This window comes from Elaeis guineensis, chromosome 1 (assembly GCF_000442705.2).
Source record: "Elaeis guineensis isolate ETL-2024a chromosome 1, EG11, whole genome shotgun sequence".
Taxonomy (NCBI): Eukaryota; Viridiplantae; Streptophyta; class Magnoliopsida; order Arecales; family Arecaceae; genus Elaeis; species Elaeis guineensis.
Genome location: NC_025993.2, coordinates 81,613,859 through 81,637,064, shown reverse-complemented (window position 1 = coordinate 81,637,064; position 23,206 = coordinate 81,613,859). Strand labels below are relative to the sequence as shown.

Genomic DNA, 23,206 nt, shown 5'->3' with positions numbered 1-23,206 from the left:
ATACTTCTCCCTCACCTTTCATTCCTGTTTAAGCATCCATGTAAATATGTAGGCCCATCATTTTTTTTCAAAAGAAATTCCAGTCATATTATGATCCATGAAGCATATGCTCAATATTAGCTGTTGTAACAATTCTCACTCCTTGAATTAAGAAAGTTGCACTTGTTGTGTGAAAGTAGCAAAAAGCAAAGGTTCAAAAATAACAATCTCTCAATTAACTCATATGTATGTATGTATGTGTGTGTGTGTGTATTTGTGTTAATAGTGCATATAAGCTACAAATAAGTAAGACAACTACACCCAGCTGAAGTTAGTCATATCATCAGCAAACGTTACTTAATAAATTTTTGAAACTAAAGATGTTGATGCTTCCTTGTTTAGTTGGTTGGTTCATAATCAGTAACTTCCTAAAAGTAGTATTCTTCAAGATGTCTAGTTGTTTCCATCTCCTTGAAATGGGTCTCACCACACTGACCACGTGAATTGCCCTAATTAGTTATAAGACCGTGAGGACAACTAGTGAAGTTAGTTATAAGACCGTGAGGACAACTAGTGAGCACAGACCATCCAATTTCAGGTGATTGGTAGTCATTACCAAGTAATGTGCTTAATTAAATGCAACTTAACATGGATTGCATATGAGGACTATATTGATTGTTTGAAAGCAAGTCAAATTTAGCTAATGATTTATTATAAGCATTAATCACTTATATGCATTAATAAAGTTATAATGAGATGGATGTTCGTGAATGTGTGCTTTAGTTTCGATTCTCTTGGATATTTATGGTTTTGGATTCCCTAACATAAATATCTTCATTGGCATGGTAAAGCATAAAAGTTTGTTTGAGAGGAATTTTCTTCCTCAATAACCTCACCTCTGATTTGCATAATACAATATTAGTACACAATTGATTTATTAATCTCCCCTATAGAGATGTAGCCCAATTTTTCAATTGAACTGCAGCAGGGTTTGGTATTCTTTCTTAGTTAGTTTGCAATTACTTTCCTTTTATTCTAGTAATCTATCCCTAGGTCAAAGCAATTTGTGACCTTCTTTTACATATTTTAGGAGGAAAAATCACTGACCTTACTTCTTAGACAATAACAAGTATAAACATAAAAAGAAGATATGCTTCCTCATCATTTTTTCATTTATTGTTTTGTTGTGTTTGTGCTTTTTTGGTTCTTGGGCATGCTCTTTGCATGTGCCTGCTACTTTTTGTATTTATTTGCATGATTTGCATTATAATTTATTTTTCATTAGTTCTACACTTCAGGTCCATTACATATGCTCCCGTGCTAAATTGCTAAAATTTTGTAGCCCAATTAATGATTTCAATTCCTAATTCTATTAAGGCACTCAAGGCTTCTATTTTCAAAATAAGTGTAATTGATCTAATATGCTGCTTGGAAATATTTTGTTACCTAAATTTTAATGGAAAAGCTTGGACAAATAGTACAGATTTATGCTTAAAGGAGTAACGACATTGGATGATAAGGCCTAGGTTGCATGTACCCGTTCATAGCTTAAATTAAATATGAAACACAACAGCCTTTTAGAGTCGTGCTACATTTCCACAAAAAGAATTTTGGAATTATTTTAATGATAGATCTATTAGGCATATCTAAAAACTTAAACCTCGAAATCACGTGAGAACGAGGCTTTGACAAACTTTAAAACCCATTAGCAGAAGCCGATATCGGATGAAGCTTTAAGATTGACAACAACCTCTCACATAGACAAATTTATTACAAGCGAGTGGAAGGCAGTATTAACTAAAGCTTGATTTTTTGAGTATATCAATGCTTGCTTATGGATAAAACCATGCAACTCTAAAAGTCAACTTCTATTTGCATGTGGTGGGGTCATCACATTAATTAAAATGCATTATTGAGGGAAAAAGATGCATCATTTCATCATTGCTGTAATGCTTTCTTGCACTCGCTTAAGCTCACATGTACATTACATTTTGCTATGTGCTCAAGCTTTTGGGAGACATTGGTTTGGAGTGCTCGGAACAGCCCAATCAACATTGTGGTTGATCACTCTGACAAATAAAATCAGAATATCTTAAAATTCAAGCAATGTACCGCCATTGGAATGAACAGAAATGGCCATGATGTGATAACCTTCGTGACATATGTTTAGATGATGGAGCCTTAATGCGTTAGTTTTGATATTATCATCACTGTTGAAACTGGCTACGAGGATTAAATCTAGGAGCCATACACGCATAATTTTCTTTCAGCCCTAGCTACAGCTCAATTTTCACCTCTCCATGCTCCACGTGATTGCATGCAAAACATAAAATTCATCCATCGTGACATCTTAGTGATTGAGAAAGAATGCACAATATATCCATCAGCTATCGAAAAGTTTGATATCATCTTTATCTCTCTCCACTCTTAAAATTCTCATGCAATATTTTAAAAAAAAATTATACGATATCTTAAAAAGACATCCCATACAAATGCTAATACATCGAATAAAATGATGCCTATGTACCCATTCACGCTAATCCTATCACATCTATAAAAAGAAAAAGGGATCGTATTCTAAACAACACCACTCAAATGAGTATTGACAAGAGAATTGAGAGAGAGAGTGAACCGAGCACTAAGTAAACTGAAATACATCCACTGGGCATTTGATAAAAGAAGATTGTACCCACATAAAATTTGGAATGGATTGAAAGGTTTATTTCTATAAACCTGAAGACAAAACTAGCATATCAATCTACTAATCGATGGATTGATACCAGTGCTAATATAAATGTTTGTACTAATAAATTCATATTTTTCACTTATCAGATCTCCAACAACAAAAACAGTGTGACTATAAGGAACTCTAGTGCTACATATGTAAGAGGTGAAGATAAAATAGATTTAATAATGATATTTGGCAAGACTCACTCTCCATAAACATTGCTACAAAATGATCTTTGAGCCAAATAAGGTTGTAACCAAAAATGATATTTTTATTGGAAGGGGTTATGTGTTCAATGGTTTATTTTGATAGAATACAACAAAAGTTGAAAACAATAAAATTAGTTCTTTTATTTACAATCTTGTGTTTTCTAATATATGGCAGGATAGACTTGATCATGTAAACAATAATACTATTAAGAAAAAATGAACTTAAATTCGATTCTTAAAAATGTAACAAAAATACAAATAAAGAATGCCAAAAATATGTACGATCTAAGCAACCAAGAAAATTATTTAAAATAATATTTAAAGAAATTGAACTTTTTGAGTTAACATATAGTGATATGTGTAACTTAAACATTCTAACTAGAAATGAAAAATATACTTCATTACTTTTATAAATGGTTTCTCTAAATAGTGTTACATATATCTCATTAGAACAAACGATGAAGCTTTAATTAAAGTTATGATATATAAAAGTGAAGTGAAAATAAACTTAATAAGAATATTAAAATTATAGAGGAGAAGAACATGCCTTCAATGAGCTTGATAATACTCTTGGTGCAATAAATAGTATCATTTATAAAATATTTCCATTTTATTCCATCCCGATCTAATGAAGTGGTTGAAAGAAGGAACAAAACTTTACTGGGCATGGTAATAATTTGTGGGAGTTCTTTTATCAACTTGTTACATTCTTAATAGGATTTTCCCTATAGATTCTAACATGACATCTTACGAAATGTGAAAAGATTGAAAAACTAATATTAATCATCTTAAAATATGGTGTTTAGCAAAAGTTAAAATTCTGGAAAATATGAAGAAAGAACTGTAGATGGGGTATTTATAGTTTATTGCTAAAATAGTACTATTTGTAGATTTATGATGATAAAATCAGAAATTAATAGAATTGATAAGAATATTGTGGAGTCTAGAAGTGTCCTATTCTTTCAAAACGTTATGCCTCTTAAGGAGAAAGTTTACAAATCTATTAATCTTTCTAATCCACCTTCTAGTAGCAATTACAACATAGAGGATATTAATGAAAATACTAACTCTTTATATTTAGAGGAACTTAGAAAACGTAAAAGACAAAGAATTGAAAAGAATTTTTGAGATGATTTGTATACCTCCTGGTAAAGATGATCCTAAGAATTATAGTAATACAATTAATTGAACGGACCCAATCTTTTAGAAAGAAGCTATCAATAATGAAATAAAATCTTTGATAGATTATGAAACTTGGATTCTTGTTGATTTACCCAAAGGGTACAAAATCATAGGTTTTAAGTGGATCATTAGAAAGAAATTACTAATAGACAAATCTATAGAAAAGTTTAAAACAAAATTGGTTACTAAAGGTTTTATCCAAAAAAAAAAAAAAGATTTGGGCTATCTTGATACTATTCTCCAGTTACTAAGAATCCATTAGAACTTGAATTGTTTGAACTTCTATATTTCAACTAGAAGTTCACTAAATGAGTGTCAAAATGCCATTCTTTAATGATAATCTTGAGCAACAAATTTACATGAAATAACTAGAAGACTTTATCATATCTGAACAAGACCATAAAATGTATAAATTACTTAAATCCTTATATCAGCTTAAACAAGTACCCAAATAGTGGTATAAAAAGTTTGATTTAATAATTCTGTCTTAAGACTTCTCTGTAAACAAGGTTAATATACATGCCTATAGCAAAGTAAATTGCAGATCATGTGTTATTGCATCTCTATTGATAACATTTTAATTTTTGAGACCAATATAAAAATTATCAATGATGTTAAATCTTTTTATCTAGTAATTTTGATTTGAAGGATCTAGGACCAGCAAATATTATCCTAGAAATTAAATTAATAAGAGCACCATAAAGGATTATTATTACACATTCATACTATATAGAGAAAATATTAGAGAAATATGATAGATTTGACTACAAACCCCCAAGCACACCTTATGAACAGTGTGCAAATTTGAAAAAAATAGGGGCAAATCTACTGTACAACTAAAGTGCTCACAGATCATTCGTTCATTGATGCATACTATGAATTTTAGAAAATCAAATATTGCTCATGTAGTCGAAAAGCATAATAGATATACTAGTTCTCTTAGTGCTTTGAAGTAGAAAGTACTTAGAGTACTTAAGACATTTAAAAAGTACTATCTCATATGGCATTTATCATATCAATTATCTTTTTTATTAGAAGGGATGCAAATTAGATTACTGGTTCAAAGAGCTCAAAGTCCATTATCATATTATATATTTACACTCGATCGAGCTACTATTTAGAGATGGCAACAAATTGAATATAGATCATATCAACCAATCCTCATACCTACTCCGTTAGGAAAAAACCCAAATCCATACCCACCCTGCATCCGTCTCGGATCGAAGTGGGTAAAATGGAGCTGAAACTTAGGTTGGATCAAATCGAATGTACCCAAAACCCCTTCCTTCTGATCAAAAATTTTCTCCCCACCGAAATCTAAAAATCCCTCGGATTTTCCTCGCAGATCTAAGAAACCCCTTCGATCTCCTAGGTTCTCTTGGCTCTTCTTCCCTATAGATCTCCAACAAAGAGAAAAAGAAAAGGAAGTGAAAAGCCAAAAAAAAAAAAAGCTCAATCAAGTGGGAAAAAATATCATCTTCTAATTTTTGTGTTTCCTTTGATTTCCGAGCCACCTCCTCCCTTAGATGATGTCTAGGGTTTTGTCGATCGAAGAGAGAAGCTTAGACGTCGATGATGACCGAAAAACCACCTCCTCTCCTCCTCCCAACCAACGATCCTCTGAACCCCAAACCCTCACCACCTCATCAGAGCCCCCAAACCTTGCCACCTCGCCACCTTCTTAGCCTTCAGCCATGGATCCCGCATCGACATTGCCATCTGCATCTCCGCACTCACCACCCGCATCCACTGGCTACCTCCGCTTCCATCAACTGAATAGAAAAGACGATGGCTAGAGTTTCAAATGGAAACTAGGAGGTTTGGAGTGACCGAATAGGCAAGCTTAGACGATGAATAAGACTTTGTGTTGAATATTTATATTAAAGATTATCGGATTAGATCCAGGGCAGAGTATACTATTATTCCTACCTACACCGAATCCGTTTCGGATTTTTTCCCTAAAACCTATACCCACTGTAGATTTTAATCAGATCAAGTAAAACCCATCTTAATCGGACCGAGTCAGGTACCATGAGTCAGAAAAAGTTGCCACTCCAACTGTTATTGCTAGAAAATCAGCCCAGCAAACTTATATATCAAAATCTTTCATAGAAGCTAAGATGATCATACTTGATAGTACTAGACAATATGCAAAATAGCTTAAAAATTAGTTAAAGACATTTCACTCATAGAGAAGCCAATTTCTATTGTGCCTATATATTGTGACAATCAAATAGCTATAGCTAAGACTAAGGAAAACACTCTAATGAATCTAAAAGGCACTTATGGCTAGGATTCAAGATATTAAGCTACCTTCTACAATATGGAATAAATCATTGGCATATATAAGGCCTACTAGAAATATAGCAAATTTCCTAACTAAAAGGCTTGCATGAAAGCAAGTTATAGAACAAAAGCAATGAGATTGAAGCCTATTAAATAATTATCCAACAACAGCAACGCAACTTTACTGATTGCAGAGCCAAATAAATAAGATTCCATAGGTACCAACAACTTGTTTTGGGACGATAAGAAAAGCATTATATAATGAGAAATTCTTTATGTACCGCCTGCAGCATAGAAAATCTGACGTGAAATATACTATTTCATCTTGGATCAAATCATCATTTTTTAATACATATTTAATGATCATTTAATATTCATAATTTTATTTTTTTATTTAAAATTTTGAATAATAAAAATATCTCTCTGTTTTGACAAAATTATGACATTACAGATCAAAATTATGACATCCTACCATAAGATATCATAATTTTCATCCATAATATCATAATTTTCGTCTTGAATGTCATAATTTTATCAAAATAGAAAAATATTTTCGTTCAATAAAATTATTATTTTTTAAAATTTTGAATAACGAAAATACCTCTTTGTTTTGACAATATTATGATATCCAAAGAAAAAATTATGACATTCTGAATCAAAAATATGACATCCTATCACAGGATATTATAATTTTGATCCATAATGTCATAATTTTCATCTTGAATATCATAATTTTGTCAAAATCGATAAGTATTTTCATCATTCAAAATTTCAAACGAAAAAATAAAATTATGAATATTAAATACACATTAAAAAATAATGTCCAATAAAATGAAGTGGTGCACTCTATATCAGATCTTCTACACCACGAGTGGTGCATAAAGAATTTTTTTTATATAATTTAGAGATAATTCCATCGTAATCCCATTCTAGTAAAAAATACTTTTCGGCACGTAAAAAAATGCTTTGAATCTTATATGTAACACAAATCCACCAACCAGACAGGTAACATGACCATACATTCTATAGAGTAAATCCCCAAGGAACGTACAAAACTTGCTGGATGAAAATGACATTCACAATATATTTTATTATTTCACAATAAAATAATTATTTTTATATTATTAAATAATCAGAACAGCTCAAATATACTTTTATTGTTCATCTACATACCGATGTCATGGCATGCGGACAACAATGTGAATATGGGTAAGGGCTATTATGACATACAGATCTAATGCGACAAATATTTTCCTTCCATGATAATGGGCCAATGATTTCCTCACTCGGAGACCAAAAGACCAAGTCATAAACAATATCCCAACGACACTCCCGTTACCTGAAAAAGCACTGCAATATTTGATAACCCAACAAAAACGTGGAATCAAATTTGGTTCTTGTGCAACCCAAACTGAATTCATTATCCTAGTTGGACCCAGGACATCGCACAACATCAACTCAAACAAATTTCCAAATGATTCGGTTGAATACAAATATAATGTGATTCTATATATTCACATAATGATATATAAACTTTTCTTCTTGTTATACAACAAATAAAAAAACTACTATGATATATTCACACGTGCGTGCCCGATTATTACAGGTTATTTATTCCATGCTTTGATACACAGGAACTTGAAAATAACGACGAATCTCAACAAACATGAGTTCCCCCCTTATTTCCCAATTTAACAAGGTACAATGCCAAATGTTCAGCAAGCAACCACGTCAGGCAAGCACGTCAAAGCATCTGATGATAAATCAAGCCCTAACATGCATAACCTTTGCCGATCAATGGTTAACTTCATGTTTGATAACACCACAAGGATGCACAGAACTGTACATTTAACTTATCCTTCACGTATCTAAATGGAACAGCTACGATTTTCACAAACACCCAGCAAATATTCATCCAGTTTTCAAAGATCAAGTACCCTTACCACTAGGTTTTCTCATGGATCCAAGCCCTAATCCATGCATGTGGCCATCAATGTATGCCAGGCACATTCCATTTGTACTCATTTCCCCCCTTGCCGAGGTAATAAAGGCTATAAAGCTCAATTTATTCTCATCAAAAAGGAAAGAATGTGGCAAATTGAACAACCCTAGGATACATCTTCCTATCAGCTCCATAAAATTCATGTGATCTTTCCAAGGCATCAAAACTTCAGGGTCAAAAAGACCTTGAAAGTTTATGCAAAGTTCTCAAGAACATATAAAAATCATAAAGGCAGCTTAACTTCAACCAGATATGATCTTGAAGAGTGAGATACATTACACAAACTATGGAACTGAGATGCATTAACCTCGGCCAGATATGATCTTTGAAAAGTGAGACGCATTACACAAATTATGGAAGTGAGATGCATTAACTTAGGCCAAATATGATCTTTGAAAAGTGAGATGCAAAATGCAAATTATGGAAGCATATAAGGAATATTGCATAAAAAAACACAAATTTAAAGAATAAATGAGCTTTGAAACAATAAACCGAAACCAGAATTATTCAAAGACAAAAATCAAAGCCTGCCTAGATTTGCTTAAAAGCAGGTCATGAAGGTTACCATATGGCGTCATAAAGTATTTCTCCTAGACCACAAAAAAGGGGCCGCCGTACACAAGTTACAATTACCGGACCCCAAAATATGGAAATAAGATATTGGAAGTTTTCCTTAGATAAATTTTCCTTGAATACTATATCACTAGCTAAACTGGTCATGATATAGAACCTAGAAAATCATTAAACATCAATTCTGCTGTCCCAAAGTGTCAATATCCAGATAACATTCAATGCCAGCAAAAACAAATCTTCACAATGACCATGAGTACAAAATGCTCTGTACATCACAATAAATGAGGAAAACAGGGATAACCTAGAAAGTGATGCCAGATTCCAACAAGATTTGCAAAACTCTGAGACGGAAGGTTTTTCCTGAGAGAAATAGGCTTCCTAAATCTTTGATTTCAAAAAGTCCATGAAAACAGTCAGCAATTGTCAACAATAATAACTTTTATAGAAACAAACCTAGGCAAATTTACAAGAAAACAAGATACAAATTTTACAAAATATCTGCATCCAGTTTCTAGGCAAATTTGCAAAACAGACAACCTTAATCAGCATAGCAATGCCCAAATGAAGTCTAACTTTTGACTTTCAAAAATCAATCTCTCCTAAGAAAAGATTTTATTAAGCCAATGGTAAACTTTGAAGAGGATTTTGCAAAGCAGATAACAATTTTGGAGAGTTTCCAAGCACATCATCCTTCAAAAATTCATCTGTTTAGCCCATAGATAATCACAAAAGTGACATCTCTCCTATATCTCAAGGATTTCATGATCAAAAAAATATCCCTACATATTCCTCAAAAGAAAAAGGAAGGGGGGTGTTTATCCGTATGAACAACTATAAGAAACCCTCCATTGGAAAGGCAACTCATACCCAAGATTTTAAAATAGCAACAATTTTTTAGTTTAAAAAAAAAATAGTATTGCCACCAAACCACTTTCTGATATCATTGAGGAAACTAATCCAAGTATCCCTTATACTATCATTCTTATCCCATGTAAAAATCTGATTTCTGAATGTTCACAACTGAATCCGCTTCAGAAACTCATACAAATGTCAACTTCGAGAATAGGAGAGACTGGGAAAATATCGCAAGAGGAAACCAAATGAGAATTCCAAATACATACCTCACAGAGAATCAAAATATTATATGCCTTTACTGCTTTGTAAAAGGCAAACTATAAGACCATGCATGCCATAAAAGTTCTCCCCAGTGCTTTACAGTGTACCACAAAATTCCAAAAGAGTCAATTCACACAACATCCAAAATATTATTCCTTCGGTCTGAAGGTTTTGGAAATGTTGATACACAAAAACAGAACACTTAGTATGGGGGGTGGATTCTGCATCAGAAGACATCATTTTTGAAGGATTCAGAAAACAATAAAGTATAAGATTGAAGATCTTGGTTAAATACTCATATCTGCTATCCGACAGTCAAAAATTTGAGGTTTTTAAGTGATCACATGATACAACAAATAAGTACAGAAAAGCCTGACTAAAGCTTATGCTACCAGATCTTGAAAGAATTTATGGTCCTGGTCAACTAGTAAAATGATCAATAAGTCCCAACTTGACGACAAACATCAGTGGTGGATCATAATAACTTATGAACTCATTAGTAACAGGATGGATTAATTGTATGTAAAGGGGAACTCTTAATTCCAAATAATAAAAAACCAAACCCTACAGCAACAGGATTGAGCATGTGCCGTGAAAGCTGAATCATATGCATTTTTTTGGGGAAAAAGTTCAGGAACATCGGTATCATAAGATATTTGTAACCAAAAATAAAGTCAAATGTAAATTTGAAGCCCATTTCCTTCAATATTTCAAGCAGAAACTTGTTGACACAAATGAACCTTATCAATATTCAAAATTGATATATTTATGGTGGATTAATGCAAATTATAATTATTTCCTAGATAAGTTGATGATAACATGATAGTATCAGTAAATTTGCAAAATATTAGGCCAACAGTGCTGAGTCAACACGCTTTAAATCTATAAAGCTCTTTTACAATAGGCACATGAGCCATTTGAAAGGCTTTTAAGAAACTGAAATAGTTGCTCAGAATACTACATATTTTGAAGGATCGAAAGAGAAATCAAAGTTCCAGTGATTGGGCAGAAAACTCAAGGTTCAAAGTAAAAAGTAGCTATAGAAAGAAAAAATTGCATTTGTGCGAGCGCAGTAGCAGGAACTCCAGAAGAATCATCTGCCCACAACTTAATAGATAAACGCACCTAGAAAGGATCAGCAAGATGGATAAGAAACATGAAAAATCATTTAAAACAAATACATACACATCCAGTTAAAACCTTAAAGGCAGTGAAAAGACATTGCTGCCAACATAAATCAGCATTTGAATTTTAGTTGCAAATAAGAAATACATTTTACAGATACAAACTAATGTGAATGTTTTTCATCAAAATCAGCATTTTGCAGTGATAAACAATAATCAGTAAAATATATTGAATAAGAGTATGAATAAGAAATTCAAACCAACTACCAAATATTTGTGCAAACAAGAAAGCTTCATCCATCGCAAAATACTAAGCAGCAAAAATACTTCATAACTTTGAAAAAAGAAGTTTGACATGAACAAAAAAGTACACAAAAAAAAGCAGAATTTGAGATTAAGTTATTTAAGTAGTGAACACAATAAAATTTACACAAAAAATAAACTCAAAAGAACTCAAGTGTGCACTAGCTGCAAACCAATCATTAAAAAAGGAATGCCTTCAAAACAAGAACCAAAATATCCATCCAACCTATAAAAACGTATTGTACTTATCTCTGCATATCATAATTCTAACTGGTACTATAAAGAAATTTCATGTCGATGAACAAATAAGGTGCATGTGCTCAAAATCATCTTTTTCTGTATCATGCTTTAATATATAGATACATGTACTTAAAAATCATGTTTTCTATGCTAAGCTCATATTTCATCTCGAAGATCCCAAACTCCAGTTTTCCGGATTTTAGGCATCCTAATATGTACTGCATAAAAGTATGGTATATATAATACAGCACCATGATATGATGCATAAGGTTAATTCCTAGAAAAACTTCTGGTATCCTCACCAAGTCTACAGTAACATGAATGTCTAAAACCTTTACCAACACAACCGCCATGCAGCAACATCAATGCAATGGCATAAAAGGGAGAAGTAACAACTAAGGATATTGAAAAACAAAATCTATTATCATTATTGAACACCATGCTCATTTGGGTCTATTTAGATGTTTAGAAAAAGTACAAAAGGATCAAAAGAATATGTAGGAACAGAATAATGCTACAGAAGAAAACCAAGATAACCATATTATTTTTCTTGTTTGTGTATATACAGGAAGATTTTATTTGAATCAAAATTAGCTAAACAATGGGCTAAAATGTAGCTTGAGGTAAAAGACCTGCCACCTGGTTTTTCAATTTAAATTTTTTAGATTTAGTTATTGACTATAAGTTATTGGTAGTACAACCAATAGCCCGGCATAAATCTCAGAATTTAGATAGGTTCTACGCTACTAAATAAAAACCAATTGACCATAGAAACATGTACTTCAGCAAGATGGGATTGAAGTTCATTGAGTATGATAGCTACTTCAGCAAGATGGGATTGAAGTTCATTGAGTATGATAGCTCATTTAGTCAAGAGAAAGAGAAGCAACCCAAAATGCTTGAGATTCCATGTTCCTCATTGATGTTACCCAGAAGCTTAAGCTCAAGGAGTTCAACAGATAGAGAATCTTTGATATATTCTGGTTGCCAATTTAGATATGATAGAGCTGGACATTAGGAAACATCTTGATGTTAATCCTGGAAATAGTGAAGTGAAGTACGAATACAAGGATTGGAGAAGATGCTAAGGCCTGCATTAGTCTGTGTCTTTGCCAGCTGATGACTCTCAATATGCAAGCATCCAGGGGATGTCAAGACCTTTATGATTCGAAAGAAGGCCATGCGGATCCATCTTGTAAAGAACCTTCCAGTTCACCCTTGGCAACATCAGTTCATTAAAAAAATGAAGGCAATGTGCAGAGGGTTTGGGCAAAATGATCACCTCATAGCAATGGTGGTTCCTAAATCAAAAAGAGAACTCAACAATACCTTGAAAGTTCAAAGAAGGCATGCCCTAGAAATTAGAAAAAACTAGAGGATTCTTTTACAAATGGAAATAAACAGCATCTAGCAGAAAGTCATGTTTTTGCATAATGATGCTAGATAACCATCGAAAAATGTTTGGATACTGATGTCAATAGCCACAGGATGACAAAAAGATGGAAAAAAAATCAAAAGAACAATCACCTGGAAAGAATACATTACAAACAAGCCAGACAAGGAAGAAGATACTACTAAGTGACATGCCTTTAAGGGTTAGCATCTCTTCTTCAACCTTATTTTTGACCCTAATCCCAATTCAAGCACAGTGATAAACAGATAGAGAGGTGGGGGATGGATGGGTGGTAGGTGGGGGTTGACAATGTTACTTGAGCAATTGAAATAGCAGCGGTGGTAGACTCCATTTTTCAACCTATGTCACCACTCAGAGACCCAAGTCTTCCAAGCCAAGAATGGAAAGAAATTAAGGCCCGTTCAATGAGGATCAGATGAGTTGGGATTGGATTGGTAAGGATGGAAGAAAATTTTGAGAGAGGAGTGAGATAAGGATGAGAAGAGGTTTTTCAGTTTTTGTGATAACTTTGAGAGGAAGGGTCTTGTTAAGATTAGAGGAGGTGTGTTTTTTTCTTTTGTTTCAAGAAGCAGAGTCGCTTGCACAACAGGGGAAAGAAAATCCAAAACAAGTAGGTTTCTATAGTCCTAAGGAATCTTAGTTTCTTTGGTATTTTTAATCATTGAATTTTACCAAACAGCTTTATAGATTGTTTTCCAATGAGGGTTAGAATTTCTTTGAAATTGCCTCACTTCCATCTAGAACCATGGGGATTTAGCGCAAACAGACCCTTAGCAGTTCTAATTAATCATTTCTAAGATTAATCACATGTTTCATGAATTGTACAAATATCTCAGATCTTGCATGGTTGCAAAGCTATGAGTTAGAAAAGGAATTTGGACATCTGAGTGACAGCATTAGGACACCAGAGATGCAAAAGAGATTGCAAGGAAAATCTTGAATGTTCCTCTATAGAAATTATTTGAGCTTGTGGACCAACAGTTAGCCAAATTGTCTTCCTTAACAAAAGCACAAGATTGAAACTTGAAAGTGTGCAAGGTACTTGCAAACTAAAATGATGAGCCTAATTACTCTGAGGGACGCCTTCTCCTACTTAACTTCTTTTAAAAGAAAGAAGTTGGGAGCACAAACCTCAGCTAAACTTGCATTGGTTGATCAAAGCTATATCAATGTGATTGCAGCACTAGGCTAGAAGGCTTTTACTACTCCAATTCAAACATTGCCGATTAGTAATTAAAAATATTAACTAAAAAATTTTAGATCTTTTATAACATCTGATAGAATGATTCAATGTTCAACAAAAGATATCTTTACTTTTATAACTATACTGATAATGACATGTTAACATATAGGATAAATTTCTCGATAATCATGCACGCACGCATGCAGAGAGAGAGACACACATCCAGACATACATACATACATACATACATTACATACATTACATGCATACATACATTACATTAATACACACACACACGCACACGCACGCAAGCGCACGCGCACGCACACACGCACACACGCACACACGCACACACGCACACACACACGCACGCACACGCGCACGCACACACACACATTATGTATGTATGTATGTATGTATATATATATATATATATATATATATATATATATATATATATATATATATATATATATGTACATATATGTATGTATGTATGCATGTATGTATGTATGTATGTATATCTGTGTGTGTGTGTGTGTCAATTACTTTTTTTTTTTAGTTTCTCCTTATTAATTAGCGAATTTGGTGATTTGGACCTTCATAATCTGGGTGCCCTTCAAGGCATGGTATAGTATTTTAAAATCTTGATGATCATCTTTCAAGATATGTCAACTTACTTCATATTAAGCAACATAGTTTTAATACTAGTAGTTGTCTTCGAATTCATAAATGGCATTGTTTGGAAGAAAAAAGAGTTACCTTATCCTTAAAAATCTTCTAATCAAGAAATTTTTCATAGCAAGAGATTCAAATGCGCGTCTCCTCAAAAATTTGGCCAAGGGCAATAAACTCGCAAGAATAGTTAAGCATTGCTTTGAATATATATAGTAATCATATGATCATGTATCACAAGCACTGGCTACTTCTTTCAAGATTTTAGTTGAATATAAAGAAAAAAAAATAAAATGAGCATGTGCAATCAAATCAACTAATCAATTTAATCATGAGTTTTGTAACCATCCGTCACACTAATTGCATGGCATAGTGCTTCATATTGATTATATGTCTTATTTCCCTAGACATATAGTCAATTACACAATATAGCTACAACCCTGGCACTTCCCACATGCTTGAAGCAACTTTCAGACACCAAGAGATGAATGCCAATATCAACTTCATGAATAGTTTATGCGAATATCCATTGGCATGAACTTCCACTAATCCGAAAGAAAATGACCATATAGCTATCATGCATGCATGTGCTACATATGCAAGGCATAACAATTTCAACAAACAACATTTGAACTCAACTTTCAAGGCCCCATTTGGCAATGCTATAGGTAGTGGCGCTTTTATCTATGGAGCTTTACGTAGTAAAACTATCGTTGGTAGAGCTTATAATAAAAGGTTGTCTGCTGTTTTCTCACTACATTTCTGAAGTAATATGGAACTTTAACATGTGTTTAGCAATCAAACTAAGAAAATATTTTAGTATCAAAAAAGACAATAAAAGACACTGCACAGTACTTTCAATTATCTAATTGTTTGTACTATCAAAACCTACCATTACAAAGTATTCTTAATTTACAAATTATCTTGATATTTTAATCTAAACAGTATAATAAATAAAAAAAAATTTATTGGTTATAAGAATATAAGAATATTTCTATAAGTTATGATATTATAATAGCATCATCATATTAATATAGCACTATTATTTTATAATAATATGATATTATTATTTTAAAATACTATAATAGTATTATATTACAATATTCTTACAACAAATGATATTATATTACAAAAATACATTGTTATATTAAATTAATAATAATGATTATGATGATATAATATTATTACAACATAATATAATATAATTAATGCAATAAAAGATAATATATGATATTATCCAATAATATCATATTACATTATATTATACTAGTTTATTATATTTTATTATTATATTGTACTACCATGTTATTATAAGATATTGTGAATTTGTATATTTTTTTATCTTTTATTCTTAATAATATAATAAATAAATTCCAAATCCTTAATTGCACGATTCTTGCATAAAAAACACCAACTTAAATGACTATGACCATAAAAGGTATTTTAAGATTAATATTAAAAAAATTCTGTTGTGGGACTTGAACCAGGATCTCTCAAGTGAGCCCCCCCTAAAATAAATAAATAAAGGGAAAAAAAAAGAGAGAAGAGCTTTCCAGCACATCTCAAGTAGAGATTTTGCTCAAAGGATCCAAATTAGAGTTTTTTCCTATTAGATCTCTTTTCAAAAGCTATTTCTAAATTTTACCAAACACCTTAAAATTATTCAAAAGAGCATTTAGCTCTCCAAAAGCAATGTCAAACGGGCCTAAATAAGTTACAGCATAGCATTTTGGAAAAAGTTGCTCAACTACTTGTGGCAACATCAACATTTCAAATGTTGGAGAAGACCTAGAGATATTTACAAATATGATAATGTGCTAATGCATACCAGTATCCAACTATCCATGAAATATAAACAGATTGATCTTGAATGATAACAAGCCAAAAAAAAAAAAAAGATCAGCAGAAACGTACTAAAACAATTAACATGAAGTAAAAAGCATGATGACAGAGAAATTCTGTAAGACAATGATGTAACTGCAGCTACAGACTATAGGTGCTGTCCCTTTATATTTTCAGTCCTTCATAACTTAAAACTCTAAACAGAATTAGCAAACACAGGCACCATATACATATATTAGAACATGTAGAAGATATGCACAACCAGTAGGTAAAAAAATTCAGTAACATATTTCAATGCAATAATAAATAAAATCTTGAACGTAGTGTATGCCTTTGACACTGCAGATTTGGTTTCTTCAATCCTCCACGTTGATTTACATTCTCAAAAATGAATTTCATGGTATATCTCATTATTCCAGGACTCAAAATGATCAATAATGAGATAAGGTCCGATTGAACTTCTTGTAGGACTTAATACTTACCATAAGAGAAGGTGGAACTACAAAAAAAGTGTCATAGAAATAAACACCTAGGCACCTAAAGAGAGCTTTGCCACCCAGCCGATAGCCAACAGGGCACTATTTATTTAAACATCTATAAACTCCATTGCTGTTAATTTACAATTCCACAACTTTATTGTATTTTTAGTATCATGAATGAAAGGAACTTACATTAATAAACCAGGAATCAAATTAACATGACTTTATTGTAAGACTTCTTTGAATCCATCTTTACCAGAGCCAATGCTTCCTTCCTCCCATCCAACGCTGGTGCAGCTGGGCAGACCCATCGTACCGGGAATCTTCTTCTCTAAATCCACCCTTATCTAATCCAACACCTCCCTCATCTAATTCAACAGTAGGGCATGTGATCAACTAATTCAACCCCTCAAAGCAAGCCCCTTAGCCCCTCCCTCTTCTTCTACACCATTTCTTTCCTCTTTATATTGTCTCTCCTCTATCTTGTATTTTCTCTATTATTTTTTTTATCCTTTTTGTTTGCTCACTATTCTCCATTAGCATTTTTTTTTTTTTGTATTTATTATGATTATCTTTGTCACCCTACTGCTTCTTAAACAAATTGTTATTCTATCATTATGACTTGCTAAACTCTTTGAGCTTCTAACCCCTCCAATATTTGACCGAGAGAATTGGTGCATTAGGAAGTCATTCCTTGCTTTTAATTAATCTTAACTACTATCACATTACAAAGATTTATCTGCTTATTTATATGTATGAATTTAAAAAAAGGGTTATTGTATTCTTTTGATCATTTACTTTTGTCTTTTTCTATATGTGCTTCCTAAGTCATTACTTGCCTACATGCCCAAGTACTTATGGGTCCCATAGATTAGGGGCTAAACAACCCCCACCCCCCCCCCCCCAAAAAAAAAAAAAAAAAAACAAATAACCTTGCCAAAAGGCATCCAGAGAGCCTCAAAATCATGGTTTACCCATGTTTGTTTGAGTTAATACTTTAGCAATTATGAAAATGAAGTACTTAGAAGTTCTAGGTCAATAAGATGAAATAGAATCATCTAAAAGATATCATGTTTGCTAAGGTTGGAATAAGACAAAATAGAATCATCTAAAAATTTCTTGTGCTCCAAGAAATTTGATTACAGAACATGATTGTCAATTCGAATTGAATTAGCCAGTTCATCTAGCCTCCTTAATTTTTTTCTTTTCAATTTGATGATTAAAACAAACCACATAGAGCATAGAGGTGAGAATAATGTTAAAAGAAGCTTGAAAGGATAGATATCCAATCAGCAAATGGTGAAAGAAGAGAGTTAGAGAAGGAATAAGCCATTGTATTCAAAGAAAAGATACAAGCTCTTATTGTCACAAGAGGTAGGGCGAGGGGAGATTTGGAAGAGAAAGTAGAGGTGAGTGTGACTCAAGAAGCTTTTGATTTCTTGATATTTTCAATATATTTAATCTTAAATGGCGAACATTGAGTTTATATTTCTTATGAAGCATGAAATTCACCAAATGCTATAATATACGTGTCACCACTAGAATATTTAAAATGCTTCTTATGATTACACAAGGATTCTACTTAAGACTTAAAATTGCAAGCTTTTACTGAAAAAGAAACAAGAAATATGAAGGAAATAACCGTATAGCAAGCGCCATAGTTCAAATAACCCAATGCAAAATAGGCATCATATAAGAAAGCTACAGGTTAAATGGATATCCCTGATCTTGCTACACAAATGGCAGCAACAAACTTAGCATATACCACCTGGAAGAAGCAAAGCAACTCCAATTAACATGCCAAACATAAACTACACAATAGTGATAAACTAATAGGAGAAACTTCTCGAGTTACCTATCCCCCTTAACTTTCCAACCCCAGCATGGTAACCAAATAACATATTTTACAACATTGCCAGTATAGCATCTGCAATAAGTCCCTTATTTACTTCTTGAAGTTCAATTTTGCATCATAGGATATCATTTCAGAACATCTCAATGACAATGTAAAGTAAGGATCGCATTTAGGTGCACATAAGCAATTCAGCAAGCCCCAAAATAGAATGGCAAGAAATGAATATGGGTGTGCATAGCATTTTTATACTTTTCTATCTAGTTTAACTGGGTGGTTGAAATCAAATAGGCCTAAATGATGGTTTGGATTCATTTGTGATTATATTAGTGTATTTTTAAAGGATTCACGACCCCACTTTAAAGGAACATGCAATGACCATGAATTGTTGAGGCCTAATATCATGGCTGGTCTACTATACTAGGAGAAAATCAAGTGCTCCTCAACATTATATTTTTCTCCTCCTTCGATCCCCCTCTGTACTGAAATTTTAGGTCGTTAGCTTGCAACCCTGCTGCCTTAGTGAGATAGAACTTCTAAAATATCTCCTTCTTTTTCTTATTGAGTTATGAGCTCCACAACACTAAATGCTTTGTAAGCAAGATTCTCTCATAGAAAGTGCTGCACATTTTTCTCAATGTTCTAAAAGCATGAGGCCCTATGCAGAAGGGCAACGACTCATATAGCACATTATACAGAATGCAGACACCTAAGTGGGTGCATATGCACTTGATATTTTATTTACAAATACCAAGTAACAATAATAAGAATTGAAAAATTAATAACAGCAAGAACTAATGATGACCACTTACTACTTGACATTACTCCCAAATAGCAATTTTGTCATTACTGAGAAGTTATTATCATTAAAGCACATGTATATACACCAGCCATAACGTACATCTAGCCGCCAACAGACTAAATCCATGCTGCTCACACAAGCTAGTAAGTTGGTCACCTCATGTGCAGCCACATGATGCTAAACAACATCCCTATAAAGATTTTGCATCTACTCCCATTTGGTGTTCTCATTTTCAAAATACCTATTGGCATAAGAACACATCAACTTATTTTATAGAAGCAGATCAAATACCAAGATAGCATTATCCAGCAACATCATTGTCCCCTCTAACATTAAATCAAAATGCCATGCAGCCAATGACCTTTATCTTAGATTAAAGATGCTCTAGAAGTATGAATACTTGGTAAATGAGGATCTATAAAGCTGATCCCAAATGGTTGGGGCGAGGCTGGATGGTTATTGTTACGAAAGCATGTATTTTTCCCATACATCAAAACTTTAATGATTCTACTAGCCAAGCAAGCCACAGCCCCTCCAGCCACACTGCTCTCACCATATTGTACCTCAACTCTAAAACTAATAATGCTCTAAAACTAATGATGATGATGACAAACTGCTCTCACCATATTGTACCTGAAATCTAAAAATGATGATTATGATGATGAAATAATAATGCTCTAAAAATAATGACGATGATGATGATGATGAACCTCGAGCACATTGTTCTCCCCAGTCATACATTCACCAACCTTGAGCACACACAAATAAGTATCACAAGCACTTGGGTTATGTACATATGAAGGTGATGACCATTCGAGGAACTACCTACCAAAGTCCTTTTTCACATATTTTTGTGTAGACAAACTTCCCTCCAAAGTCAAGACCAAGTATATTTAAACTCTCGTGTTTTTGAAAGATAAATGCCCATAACAAAAGCACGAACAAAAAAAAAAAAGAGGAACTATACCGTTTATATGGTTTCAGGGGTGAAAGTAATGAAGAGGAATACAAATGATAATAGCAGTAAAGACTACCCTGACACGAGTGTATATATATATATATATATAGAGAGAGAGAGAGAGAGGTAAGAATTCTCATAGCAAAAACAAAATAGACCAATGCTTGCAAGATGGCAACATATTAACAAGAGAGAAGGAAACCAAAAACTCTTAATCTAATTGCTAGTATCTATATTTTCCAAGAAATTAGATAAAAATTTACCAAATACCAATTGCAAGTTAAGCACCTGAGCCTTACCTAATGACCCATGTAATGTGTTACACCACCCATGTGCCCCAGACCCTGCTGGTTCCGTCCAGCTCCTTGTGCATTCCCATATCCACCCTGCGTTGGAGCCTGCATACCATAAGCTCCCATCACTCCAGCATTCATGTTACCCCCGATAGCAGGCACCTGATTCCCATAATTGCCCTGCATCCCCTGCCCCGCAGCATTCACCAATGGGCTGGGAACCACCTGGTTCACTGCCGGTGTGCCCAGTCCTGCAGAGCCAAGAGTGCCTAGAAGGTTCGTCAAACCCAACCCTGCACCCTGGGTGGCAAGGAATGCAGTCAGAGCCTGCCCCAATGCAGGGCTCAACCCTGCTGCTGCAGCAGCAGCAGCTGCTGCTGCAGGTTGTGCCCCCTGGTTAAGCCCTAGTCCAGCAGCTGAAGGAGCCATCAAATGCCCAGAAGTCCCTGCTCCAGGCACATGACTCCCCACCCCACCTATAAACCCAGCATTCTCACTCCTCGTGAAGAGCGATCCATGCGCTCCACCTTGACCAGAACCATGATGCAACCCAGCATGCTGGGAACCAGAGACCTGGAGGTGGAACCCCTGCTTATTCGGCTTCGGCCCATCGATTGCCTTCTGGCAGTGCAAGATATGGCCTTCGAAGTTTTTATGGGGTTCTTCCAATGCTTTCTTCGCGCTCTCAACCGTCTTGTAGACAAAGAGACAGAATCCCTTCGGCTTCCCAGTCACCTTATCTAAACCTAAGGGCCCCTCCTCGACCTCCCCAAACTTTGAGAAGAACTGTAACAGCTTCTGGGGATCGAGCTCGGCCCCGACATTGCTGACGAAGATCTTGCGCTGGGTGTACTCTGACACTGGCGGGGCTGGTGGCGGCACAGGGCCAGTCGACGCTAGCTGGCAGGCCGTAATCCGGTTGCCAATCTTCTTCTGGGGCTGCTTCAGGGCACGGCGGGCGCCGCTCCGGTGCTTGAAGAGGATGAATCCATAGCCCTTGGACTTGCCGGTGGCCTTATCGGTAACAGCGTTACAGTCCTCGATCTCGCCGTATCGGCGGAAGGCGGCAACGAGGGTCTCGGCGTTGGTGTCCCAGCCGAGGCCGTGGACGAAGATCTTGCGGTGGGCGGGATCAACGTCAGCGATCCGGTGGACCTCCTCGAGGACGTCGGGGTGCTTCACGGCGGCGTCGCGGAGGATCTCGACAAGTTGATCCTTGGGGAAGGGTTCGAGGAGCTTCTGGATGGAGGCGGCGTCGTTCTCCTCGTCCTCGTCGTCGTCGCCCGCAACGCCGTTGCCGGCGCTAGCGGACAGGGGCGGATTAGGGTTGGGAGTCGCGGAGGATTTGGGGATCTGGTCCTCGGCGGCGGGAGATTCTTCGTCGATGGGTTCTTCTTCTTCGAAGGGCTCTTCTTCGTCGATGGGTTCCTCCTCGGTGAGGTCTTCTTGGCTGATGGGTTCTTCTCCGTCTCTGGGTTCTTGGGTCGAGGATTCAGCGGCGGGGTCCTCGGCGGACTCGGCTTTGTTCTCGAGCTTTCGCTTCTTGGCCATGGCTGTGGAGAGGCGACGGAATGCGTAGGGTGCAGGGGAGACGTAATCGGCTAGGGTTTGGATTGGACACGCCGATCGCGCAAGCGAAGCGGTTGAAGCGATTATATGCGGTGACGTATGACGGAGTCCCTCTAACCTTTTTGCGCCTTGGACCATGAAAGGTTAGGTGGTCATTTGGGTTGCACTCATCAAATCTAGTGGATCCTTTGGCTAGATTATGTCAAAGAATTCTGAAAAGCAATTTATATCATAAAATAATTATGAAAAAAAAAAAATAATATTTTTTTTATTTTCTATATAAATATAGAATCTGATAAAAAATTTGATTATTTTTTTAACAATTTTTATTTTTTTTAAAAATAAAAATATAAAATCCGAGCAGCTATGGTCAAGCTCCATCATGACCATTGTTATC

At 34.7% G+C, this 23,206-nt stretch overlaps 1 protein-coding gene across 1 annotated transcript; it reads right to left on the bottom strand.

Annotated features, from left to right (window-relative positions):
- Positions 1–10,903: 10,903 nt before the first annotated feature.
- Positions 10,904–22,888, bottom strand: LOC105061041 (RNA-binding protein P). Its single transcript, XM_010944973.4, has 2 exons — positions 21,247–22,888; positions 10,904–11,200 (listed from the first exon to the last, which is right to left on the bottom strand). The coding sequence occupies exon 1, from the start codon at positions 22,789–22,791 to the stop codon at positions 21,247–21,249; it is 1,545 nt and encodes a 514-aa protein (XP_010943275.1). The 5' UTR covers positions 22,792–22,888; the 3' UTR covers positions 10,904–11,200.
- Positions 22,889–23,206: the final 318 nt, after the last annotated feature.